We start from the raw sequence: 12,049 nt of genomic DNA on the forward strand, positions 1-12,049 counted from the left end.
TTGCATTTCCAATAACTACTATTTGCATACACAGTACAAGTAGTTTTCGAGTAACATAGGTAGTGCAGGGCCCCGTAATCTGTAGATTTAACATATACAACCATCGTAGACCAGCTTGCTTAACCTAAATGCTAACAGTCTAAATTTTCCACCTGTAATTAACATCTAACTACCAACAACACTAAGTTCATAGACTTGTTTCAATTCATACAGATTCCACATGTACATAGGCCACCCAAAGTTTCCAGAAACAGCACTTGTTAACTGATAAAGCACTATTAATATCTCAGGTACATCCATTTATTTGATTTAGTATACAAATGACAATTATCATTTGTGTAGATTTTTTTTAATCTTGGTGGGCACCAGTCGCTTAATATTGTTGGTTTTAGGATAAGCTAGTAGCTACCTTCCTTCTTGAAGCATCGTGACTATCTTTCATAGACCTATCTCTTAGAATTCCTTTTGCGTAGAAGGTTTCGGCTACTTTTTCTAAATAATACTTTCTGTTACCTGATATCTTTGTATTTGTCATGCTTTCTTGACGCAATAAACATTGAAAGCGTGCTCTCTCAATGAGCGTGATTAAGGTTTGTCTTTTCTTCTCAGAAACATTCTTCCCTCTGAAGGATGGAAATGGATCTGTCCGTTCATTCTTCTCTTTCGTTCTGCATACTATATCAGCTGGAGTGTATTGTATTGTTCACAGTGGCAAAATATTTCCGGTCTGTCCGAATAATTCCAGACATTCTATCCATTGTGTCTGGTCTGTTGACTATTTTCACAAGTGCGCATAAACCTGAAAATATGCGAAAAATACTTGCTGGTGCGTTGCTTTTGGGATGAAAACTTGATATAAGTATTTTTTTAGTCTTTAATTCAAGAAAAAATGTTTTCTATGCTCAACAGGCGACATTTCGTACGTCAGCTGACAGCAAGGTCCCAGGCTTGCCAACTCTAGGCATGCAGTCATTTGCTCTTCTTCCAACGATTGGGCCTGTTGCAGTAGAATATAGTTTAACATTCTTGGAGAAAATATCATACAATATTACTTCATCGTAACTGCATCTCTGGTTAAGGGCAAAGATTGTGCAATATCAAATCAAACTATTTGTAACGGCTTTGATTACGAAATGGGATGTAATTCTGCATGATTGCATTTGTTTGCCGGATTTCTTTTCTAACATATAAGACATTTCTTAAGCAGCTGCTGTATTCGTCTCCTCATCCTTGGAAAATAGCAGAACAATTTGATCTTTATTCCACATTTAGTTGCGCTGTACTACCCCCACACATGATATGTGTACCAAATTAAGGAATTCTCTCATTCGGCTGGAATGCAAACACACCATATGTCAGATCATACATCATTTCTAGGAAATAGAACTTAATTAAGTATTTTATAATGTTGCTTCAATTTTTCAGCAGTTCTTGGGCACCAGTGCTGGGAAGCATTTAGCATATCAGCCATATTTTTGTACATATATAAAAATTACTGTTCTTGATAAATAACGTACAGTAATCAATGGTTTGTTCCAAAATGACCAACACACAAAGCATGACTTCTTAGAGGCCCAAACTGCATTTGGAATTTCCAATTCGATGGCAGACTAGGCATGTACACATTCTGGCAATGCGCATCTAGCAAAGCTTATAGTAAAAATATCGTGCATGTCGTCTTCTTCATTAACTTGAAATAAACACGCCCCAAAAGCAGTGAATGAGGTCTCACTAACAACATAGGAATCCTTGGAAATATCTGGATGATGTAAAATATCAGAATTAACTAAAGTGTATTTCACTGAATCAAAGTGTTGCTGCTAGTCCCTTGTCACACCTACGATGCACTTTTCTTGAGCAAGTTTATTAAGGCTGTGCTGTTCTGGTGTTGATTAGGTATGAAATACCCGAAAACTGAGCGTGATCCAAAAAATATCTTGAGCTGTCTTTTAGCTCGTGGGTGAGGAAACGTCTTTATAGCACTGATTTTGTGTATATCAGATGTTTATATGGCCTACAATTTAATCTTGCGTATTACAAATTTTGAATGCAGTAGATGTGCTACAACTCCAGTTTCTGACCACTTTTGTAATTTTATCTACAATAAACCTAAGTGCTCTTCCTATGCAGCGGTGTTAATAGATCAACAACATACAATGCTACGTCATGTAATGTCAGGGCCTAAAGCTGTGTCCAAGGCATTAATAAATACTGTTAATGATAAAGCTTAATAAAAAAGTAATATATACACCAAAACTATAATTCGAAAGGAAATGCATCGAACTGGTAATCCTTCCTCCAAAGGTGAATGCAGTACATTTTCAGGATTATTTTATTAGGCTTACCTGCCTGTATGAAGATCTCAAATCTATGATGGTACAATAAGTTTGGTGACACAAAACAAAAGTATGATGTATAGATCAGGGTAAGGACGAAAAAGGCTAACATAAAAACATAACTCAGGAACACCTAACGCAATTCCTACAACATTTGGTATACATCATTCATTATTTGTATAAATGTACTGTCAGAGTACAATACATCTGAAACGACATGCTGTTATTTCTTTCCTGTAATTACATGATTTGCAACACTATAAATATATGAAGCACAACCAGTTCGCAAGAGTGAGCACTGCAGCAAAGCCACTAACTCTGACAGCATATTTCAGGCCAAAGATCACCCCTACAACTGAATACCCCAGACGTATTGAACATCCTCTGCTGAGACGACCGTGTAAAACAGTGGAAAATCAGACAGCTGCCAGCGAAAAATATGTGTGATATACGTGCTTGTGGTTAAAGCTATGGGCTAGGAGACAGCTGACCAGATTTTCTGAGGCAATAAGAATTTTTTAACTTTTATGAATTATTCTCTCAGCACCCGATGTATATAAACATATTAAAAGCTCAAATACACTGCATTAATGTTCACAGTTTTTCATTGTGAACCGTCTTTCGGCTTTCTAGACCAACATCAGACAACTGGACTGTCTGTTCATTTTTAAGTTTTTGACGAGCGTCAGTCCGACCAATTACAACTTTATAACTGGAAATAATGTTCTTTACTTTTGCTCCCTCTTTATTCATTAACTTAATAACAAAACTCATCATGATTATTATTTTTCATTTCCTCCTCATTTGAAATTTCATCCCCTGATTCATAGCAGAAATTTGTGAATATCTATGCACCCAGTTTCTCTTCATTACATGAATGATTATGATTTATAACATTAACATTGCCTCATTTTCAAAATTTTCTATCAGGTTATTGTCAGCTCTTATGGTATGCTGCCCTGTTATCATGTCCATAAGATTTTGAGTTTATTCTCCGCTAGACTCTTAGCTTTTTATTATTTACATCTCTTGTCTGTAACTTACGGGCTCCCAATGGGATGTCCCTCAGTTTCACTAAAAATTCCCCCGTGTCTTCTATTGTCCCTGATCTATTATTTCCATTCTGTGGCCTGCCTATGTCTTCCAATTCTCTGTTCGCATTCCTGTTTCTTTCATTTCAATGAAAATCTGTTTCTACCTGCCTCAAAATCATTCCTATAATTTAAAACATCTTTCCTCTCCTGTTTTCCCCCGTTATAATTTTAATTCCACCCCCATGTTCACAACCTAACAATTCACATTAATTAAAATTTTGTCTCATATTGTTCTCTAAAACTTGGTCCAGCTTCTCAACATATTTTAGAAACTATTCATTTGAGGCATCTGCTCCATAAATTAAGCCCTACTCCGTTTCTCCTGGTTATCTTCCTTTTAGGGCATCTATTTGAATAAACTCATCGAAAAGTCTGCACAAATGTATTAGTCCCATAAACTGTCTCTCACAAAATTCGTTCGCTCTCTCATGTCCTTCTCTATAGTTTGGCCTATTCAGTACTTCCATTTAGAGCCTCCCTTGTTCTGATCCCCACCAACTTTTATTTAGAAAACATTTTTGAAATGCAGTGTAAGACATATCTCAACTGGGCTTTTATTAATAGTTTAACTTTTTATGACTGCTGGCACGTTATAAAAAATGTGTATTCCTCAATAATGGACACCATTCTGGTACTAATGTAATGACTTCCTACCTTTGTGAAATTTACTTACATTTCTATTACTAATAAACTAATGAAATGGTCTGATAAATGTATATTATTTAACATGAATTTCATTAATGAATAAACATGCTGTGGAGCTGCAGTTAGTGTCCTGAGTTCCTTGAACAGACATTTGCACGATATTCTTTGGTTCATACAGCAGTATTACATATTTTTGCACTAGGAAAACTTTAATTTGGCTTGATGAGTTACCCAAAAAATGGTACCGTGCGGCATTGTGGACTGTAAGTAAGCGAAACATCTGCAGTGAAACTAATTCTTTTTAAGGTGCTTCAGTAGTTTCATGGCATGTTCTTGTCATCTGACTTTATTATCAAGCAGTAATCTCAAGGATAACACTGTCAAGCTCTTACATCTGCTCGTCATCATGTTTGAAGTACACACACGGAGGAATCCTCTGTATGTACTAGGTTTTTATCAAAAGAAATTACCTAGGATTCATCAGTTTCCAGTTTTATGATGGCTGATACCATAATAAAAGACTCTTACCTACTTACACTCTTTGTTTCGCATCAGAGAGATACCATTTGAATCATTTTGCTCTACTTCCTGGGACACTTTAATATTCTAATTTATTTAAAGGATTTTGTTTTTTACTTCGTCCAGTACCTTCCGCAGATCACAATGTATACCAATAACCTGCATTTATTGTCTAAGGAATTAATTGTATTTTCAGTATTTCTGTAACTAGCCTTCTCAGTTTCGTAACCATTTAGAAATCCGAACTGTGACATTGAAAGTTTATTATTTGTAATCAGGTGGTTAAGAATCCGCTTGTAGATCACCTTTTCCGAAATTTTCGAGACTGTTGGCAAGAGTGGAGTAGGGCGGAAATTTGGTGGTACTTATTTATTTCCCTTCTTATGTAAACTCTTGACTTCAGCATATTAAAACAATTCGGGAAACGTTTCACTGATAAATGCCTGAGTACACAGGTAACACAGTATACTAGTAATTTAGAAGAACACAGTTTAATTAATTATGTTTATACAGTATTGTGTTTGAGTGTTGTAGATGTACTTTTGATTACTACACCCATAAGCAAAAGTTAGCGACCTTGCTAGACTTCTTCATAACTGAAAAGAGGAAATTTACTGTCACAGGTTCAAAAAACTGGCCATCCGCCTGGGAACCAACCAGCGGACTCAGAAGGATACAAACACCTGGACCGCCGTCTCCACCTGGAGCAAGGCGCACCCTGACTACGACTTCGACAGCCATAATGAAAACGATGTGGCTCTCGCGTTCCTGCCTGAGAAAGCTCCTCTGGGCGGTGAGTTGAGCAAAAATAAAGTAGCATTTTTGTTTTATACACAGAGCATGAGAAAGACGGAGGGAGAGTGTGTAGTGATTGAGCAAAACCCAGATCCTAGTAGACTGAGAAAGCACTGCATGCTGTTCTGACACTCATATTTTCCTTTTTATATACCACTCATATTTCTCTTAGTTAATTCAGTACATTATACACTGTTTTTTACATTAATTATCTGATAGACTGACAATGCCAGGTAACGTACATATCTCTATCTTATATTAACCCATTAGCGCCGGAATTAATTTTTTCGCGATTTTTTAAAAAAAATTGCGTTATTATGTCTGTAAAAGGCATAAATTACACAACAGAGTTGTTTTGACGAAAGTCATTACCGCCATTAGCGAGATATTTGATGCTGCCATATGGCAACGCTAGGCGCTTTCACTACCGAAGTTTATATGGATTATTACAACTTCAACTAAAATAAGTAGGTTATTGAAATTTCTTATTACATATACAAGTTTTGTGCAAATTTATTATTCAGTCTTCATCATACAATTGATACTTTATAACACAGTACAATTAATAATCAAAAATCAAACCTTTAACTTAGCATTATTTTACACAAAATGGAATAAAACAGTCAATACACAATCCCACATTACACTTTGAACGCACTGTTCTCATAATAGATTTACAATCCTTGTGTGCGCACCTTTTCTTCTTCTTTCCTTCTGTGTGCTGGACGAGGTGGTCAGTCTTATAAAACCTAATTGAATCTGATATGCGGCTGTCGGAACATGCCCTTGATGCAGACGGTCTCCCGGCTCCTTTTGGTAAAGCTTGGTGTCTTTGCAAGTACACTGTTGCTACTTCTCTCTTGAAATCGAGCTGAGAAATAGTATGGTTTCTTTCTTTATTATACAAAATCCAACTGTTTTGTATGGCGACATCTAACATCCATGTAAAGAGACACCAGTACCATTTGTTGCTTCTTATTGCAGTGCGATAGCACGCTAGATTCTGATCCATCTGATCAGTACCTCCCATATATGTATCATATTTGGCTACCAGTTTTGGTCTGGGAATCATTATATTTCGCTTTTTTAGTTGCGATAATCTCTTGACTTGGCCAACTTCTTGTGCACCACATGAAGAAGAGATCATTGTGACAACCGAGTTGTCCAGCCACTGCACATACAATAATCCATCATTCATCTCTATTCGGATCTGGGGGCTCAACAAACACATCACCTTCAATATCGTCATTATAAAGAATCTCCAGCACCTCAGCAATCAAGAATCCTCTTCTAAAACAAAAAAGAGAAAATTCGTCCTTTTACTGAGTACAAGCGCCTAGCATTGCCATATGGCAACACCGACGTTCAAACGGCCTAAATGAACGTAATTTATTTCACCACAAGCAATAACCTCCAAAGAATATATATTTGTGTATTTAAACCACAACCATACTAAAAAACCAAATTATATATCGTAAGTTACTGTGTAAAACATACTTACTCGGACTTATACTCCATTTTTCTTCGTCATTCAGCAAACGACGACTTCCAACACTGCAGAATTTAAATGTATTGTTAAAACTGTTGCATTGTAGTGATCTTAACTGTCTTGTGGAACGGAATCCAGTGCAGCCAACACTCTCGCTTCATTGATGTCGTGGAATCAACGATTTTAAAAAAGTGTTACAAACGTTGCCATATGGCAACGCACGGCGCTAATGGGTTAAATTAGCTAGGGTACCCAGCTCCGCTCAGGGTTACGCCTTAACTGGCTCTACATCTACATCGATAATCTGCACTCCACCTTATGGCGTGAGACGGAGGGTAGCTCGGACCATTATTACTCATTTCCTTTCCTGTACCACTCGCAGATAGAATGAGGGAAAAACGACAGTCTATATGCCTACGTATGATCCCTAATCTCTCGTATCTCATCTTCATGGTCCTTCTGAGTACGTATTATGAGGCAACAGAATCGTTCTGCTGTCAGCTTCAAATACCGGTTCTCTAACTTTTCTCAATAGTGTTTCTCGAAAAGAGTGTCACCTTCCCCCCAGGGATTCCCATTTGAGTTCCCAAACCATCTCTGTAACACTTGCCTGTTGTTCGAATCTTCCAGTAAGCAATCTAGCAGCCCGCCTCTAAATTGCTTCGATACCACATTTAAGCTGACCTGGTAAGGATGCCAAACACTCGAGCACTACTCAAGAATAGGTCGCGCTAGCGTCCTATGTGCGGTGGCCTTTATAGGTAAACCACACCTCCTTAGAATTCTCCCGATTAACCGAAGTCTACCATTCGCCTTTCCTACCACAATCGTCACACGCTCGTTCCATTTCATATTGCTTTGTAACGTTAAGCCCATTATTCGAAGGACATAATGTCAAGCAGGACACTGCTAATGCTGTATCCGAACATTATGAGTCTGTTTTCCCTACTCATCAACATTAACTTACATTTTTACACATTTAGTGCTAGCTGTCGTTCATACTAACTAGAAATTTTTTCTAAGTCATCATGTATCCTCCTACAGTCATTCGACTTTGACACTTTGCTCTACACCACAGCATCATCAGCAAACAACTGAATTGTATGTATTGTATTGTATGTTAACCGGGGACCTAGAAACGACGCAGAGGCTCCGTCCCCGCCGCAGCCGCAGTGGTCCACAACCCTACGACGACTACAGCAGTCCACTTCACCCCTTCGCCGCCCCACACCGAACCAAGGATTACTGTGCGATTCGACCCCCGGTGGACCCCCCAGGAACGTCTCACATCAGATGAGTGTAACCCCTATGTTTGCGTGGTAGAGTAATGGTGGTGTACGCGAACGTGGAGAACTTGTGTGCGCAGCAATCGCCAACATAGTGTAGCTGAGGCGGAATAAGGGGAACAAGGCCCACATTCGCCGAGGCAGATGGAAAACCGCCTAAAAACCATCCACAGACTGGCCGGTTCACCGGACCTCAACGCCAGTCCGCCGGGCGGATTCGCGCCGGGGACCAGGAGCTCCTTCCCGCCCGGAAGGCCGGGCGTTAGACTGCACAGCCAACCGGGCGGGCAAACAACTGCATACTGCGGCCCATCCTGTCCGCCAAATCATTTATCTATATGCATTATAATAATGGTCTTATCACACAGCACTGGAGCGCTCCTCACGATACCCTTGTCTCTCATGAACAGTAACTATCGAGGACAACTTACTGGGTTCTATAACTTAAGAAGTCTTGCAGCCACTCGCATACCTGTGAACCTATTCCAGATGCTCATAGCTTCGTTAACAGCCTGTAATTGAGCACCATGTCATATGTTTAGGAAATATAGAAATATGGAATCTGTCTGTAGCCCCTCTTCTATAGTTTGCAGTATATCATGTGAAAGAAGGACAATCTGAGTTTCGCAAGAGCACGAGCTACCCATAAGTGTCCCTTTTATCACTTCACACCCCCATATCCCCATATTAGGTTACCACAGACGCGTTACCTCAACACAATACTTTTCCAAACGATCTGTGTATAACGTTGGTTGAAATTACTACAGATGTCCGAGAGCTTCGCTGGGACACAGACGTACATGCAAGTGCACAAACACATGAACAGATGCACACACAGTCATTCATTTTCTTTCCAAGATGACCAACAATTCCATTCTTCGCTTCTGAGTTGCGGTGGCAGTTTTCCTCGAATCAAGGTGCTCATAGAGTACTACAGATATGACGACATGAGATAAATTCTGTAACAACAACCATGTTGTGATTTCAGTGAAGCTTTTAGGAGGAAATACCTATCGAAGTAACTTTCTGATAACACAGGTTATTTGTACTTTTCGGGTCCCGCATATTACTACATTGACTTGTATAATTTGTTACATGATCTTCCACTAACAGCCAACATCCAGGAGGTCTGGCTGGAAAACTGTCTGTTATTTGCGATGGATGGGTGGTTGTATTGTATTGTTATGTACTGTAGTACATTCAAAGAATTAAATTGATGAAATTCTAATGACAAGAAAGGTCGTTCCGTATCTGGACGCCAAAATGTAGTGAACTGAAAATCTGGCACGCAAAGTGTGAGAGTGAAAACGAATGTTTAAGGGATTTAAATTTGTAACGCTCGAGCCGGTGAAATAATTTTTACTTTTTCTTCACATATTGATCTGGTAAGAGGTGAATTTTATTTATGAGCCAATCAGCTGGCATTATTTTGTGTGCTGAGATGAATACGTATATGTACTACTATGCTGTGGTTAGCATTATAACAAATAGGAAGATTTTGTTTCATTTTCTGTGACATTATTGCTGACTAAGATTATGCTCCAGTATAAATTTTTTTTTTTGTTTAAATGGAGATGAAGAGTAGGCATGCGGCGGCGCGGTCAGATTTTGCCACATTTCACTCACTTTCTGGTGAATCTCTTCTCACACGCACCCTCCTTGAAATTATTGAAATGCAGTTCTCAGCCGGAAAAGACTATAGAAAAAACAGCTATACACCTGGTAACCACAAGTCGTACTAAAAATTATTTCGTCACTGGAAGGTAAATAATTACATGAAAATATTGAAGTGCGTAAAATTTCACCCTGTTACGGTAAGCATGCATACACCAGTTATCACCAAGCCTTATTCTATCTAAGCTATACAAAGTTTGAAAAGTCAACACGCACACATCATTCATAACGGTAGCCAGTTTGTGATAATTATTAATTATCCTTCATCGAAAGTTTACAAATGGGTTGTTTCTATTAGAATACCTCGCTCAAATGTTGCTATAATGGTTTTCACACAACAAAATGTTCACGTTCGCTAGTAAGCAATACACCACGTGGAATTTAGTTATTTAAAATGTCACCAAAAGTTCTGAATTTCACACTGGGTATTAAATCGAACTCTCTTACACACTTTACGGCACTTCTGAAACTGTTTGATACCGAATGTTACAATATTAATAATCAGTACGTCTGATCACTATGAGAGCCAAGCCCCGACTCTACTCATCTCTCTACATAAAAGAAGTTTCTAGTTCCCAAAACAGTAATGAAATCCTGAACTCAGATTGGAATGTATACCGCAGAGACAGGCTGGACAGTGAGGTGGGAGGCGTGTTTTTAGCGAAGGTCACGGTTAAAGCAGGCTCAGACATGGTAATTGGATGTCTCTATACGCCCCCTGGCTCAGCAGCTGTTGTGGCTGAGCACCTGAAGGATAATTTGGAAAATATTTCGAGTAGATTTCCCCACCATGTTATAGTTCTGGGTGGAGATTTTAATTTGCCGGATATAGACTGGGAGACTCAAACTTTCATAACGGGTGGCAGGGACAAAGAATCCAGTGAAATGCTTTATCTGAAAACTACCTTGAGCAGTTAAACAGAGAACCGACTCGTGGCGATAACATATTAGACATTCTGGTGACAAACAGACCCGAACTATTTGAAACAGTTAACGCAGAACAGGGAATCAGCGATCATAAAGCGGTTACTGCATCGATGATTTCAGGCGTAAATAGAAATATTAAAAAAGGTAGGAAGATTTTTCTGTTTAGCAAAAGTGACAAAAAGCAGATTACAGAGTACCTGACGGCTCAACACAAAAGTTTTGTCTCAAGTACAGATAGTGTTGAGGATCAGTGGACAAAGTTCAAAACCATCGTACCAAATGCGTTAGATGAGTATGTGCCAAGCAAGATGGTAAGAGATGGAAAAGAGCCACCGTGGTACAACAACCGAGTTAGAAAACTGCTGCGGAAGCAAAGGGAACTTCACAGCAAACATAAACATAGCCAAAGCCTTGCAGACAAACAAAAATTACGCGAAGCGAAATGTAGTGTAAGGAGGGCTATGCGAGAGGCGTTCAGTGAATACCAAAGTAAAGTTCCATGTACTGACTTGGCAGAAAATCCTAAGAAATTTTGGTCTTATGTCAAAGCGGTAGGTGGATCAAAACAAAATGTTCAGACACTCTGTGACCAAAATGGTACTGAAACAGAGGATGACAGACTAAATGCCGAAATACTAAATGGCTTTTTCCAAAGCTGTTTCACAGAGGAAGACTGCACTGTAGTTCCTTCTCTAGATTGTCGCACACATGACAAAATGGTAGATATCGAAATAGACGACAGAGAGATAAACAATTAAAATCGCTCAAAAGAGGAAAGGCCGCTGGACCTGATGGGATACCAGTTCGATTTTACACAGAGTACGCGAAGGAACATGCCCCCCTTCTTGCAGCGGTGTACCGTAGGTCTCTAGAAGAGCGTAGCGTTCCAAAGGATTGGAAAAGGGCACAGGTTCTCCCCGTTTCCAAGAAGGGACGTTGAACAGATGTGCAGAACTATAGACCTATATCTCTAACGTCGATCAGTTGTAGAATTTTGGAACACGTATTATGTTCGAGTATAATGACTTTTCTGGAGACTAGAAATCTATTCTGTAGGAATCAGAATGGGTTTCGAAAAAGACGGTCGTGTGAAACCCAGCTCGCGCTATTCGTCCACGAGACTCAAAGGGCCATAGACACGGGTTCACAGGTAGATGCCACGTTTCTTGACTTCCGCAAGGCGTTCGTTACAGTTCCCCACAGTCGTTTGATGAACAAAGTAAGAGCATATGGACTATCAGACCAATTGTGTGATTGGATTGAACAGTTCCTAGATAACAGAAC

General features: G+C 39.2%; 1 protein-coding gene across 1 annotated transcript in view; it reads left to right on the plus strand.

Annotated features, from left to right (window-relative positions):
* Window positions 1-12,049, plus strand: part of LOC126209885 (venom protease-like) — a 180,365-nt gene that overhangs the window by 43,726 nt on the left and 124,590 nt on the right. The window contains exon 3 of the mRNA XM_049939009.1: window positions 5,218-5,387. Within this exon, the coding sequence (XP_049794966.1) occupies window positions 5,218-5,387 (170 nt within the window). The remainder of the gene's footprint in view (window positions 1-5,217; window positions 5,388-12,049) is intronic.

This window comes from Schistocerca nitens, chromosome 10, assembly GCF_023898315.1.
Source record: "Schistocerca nitens isolate TAMUIC-IGC-003100 chromosome 10, iqSchNite1.1, whole genome shotgun sequence".
Taxonomy (NCBI): domain Eukaryota; kingdom Metazoa; phylum Arthropoda; class Insecta; order Orthoptera; family Acrididae; genus Schistocerca; species Schistocerca nitens.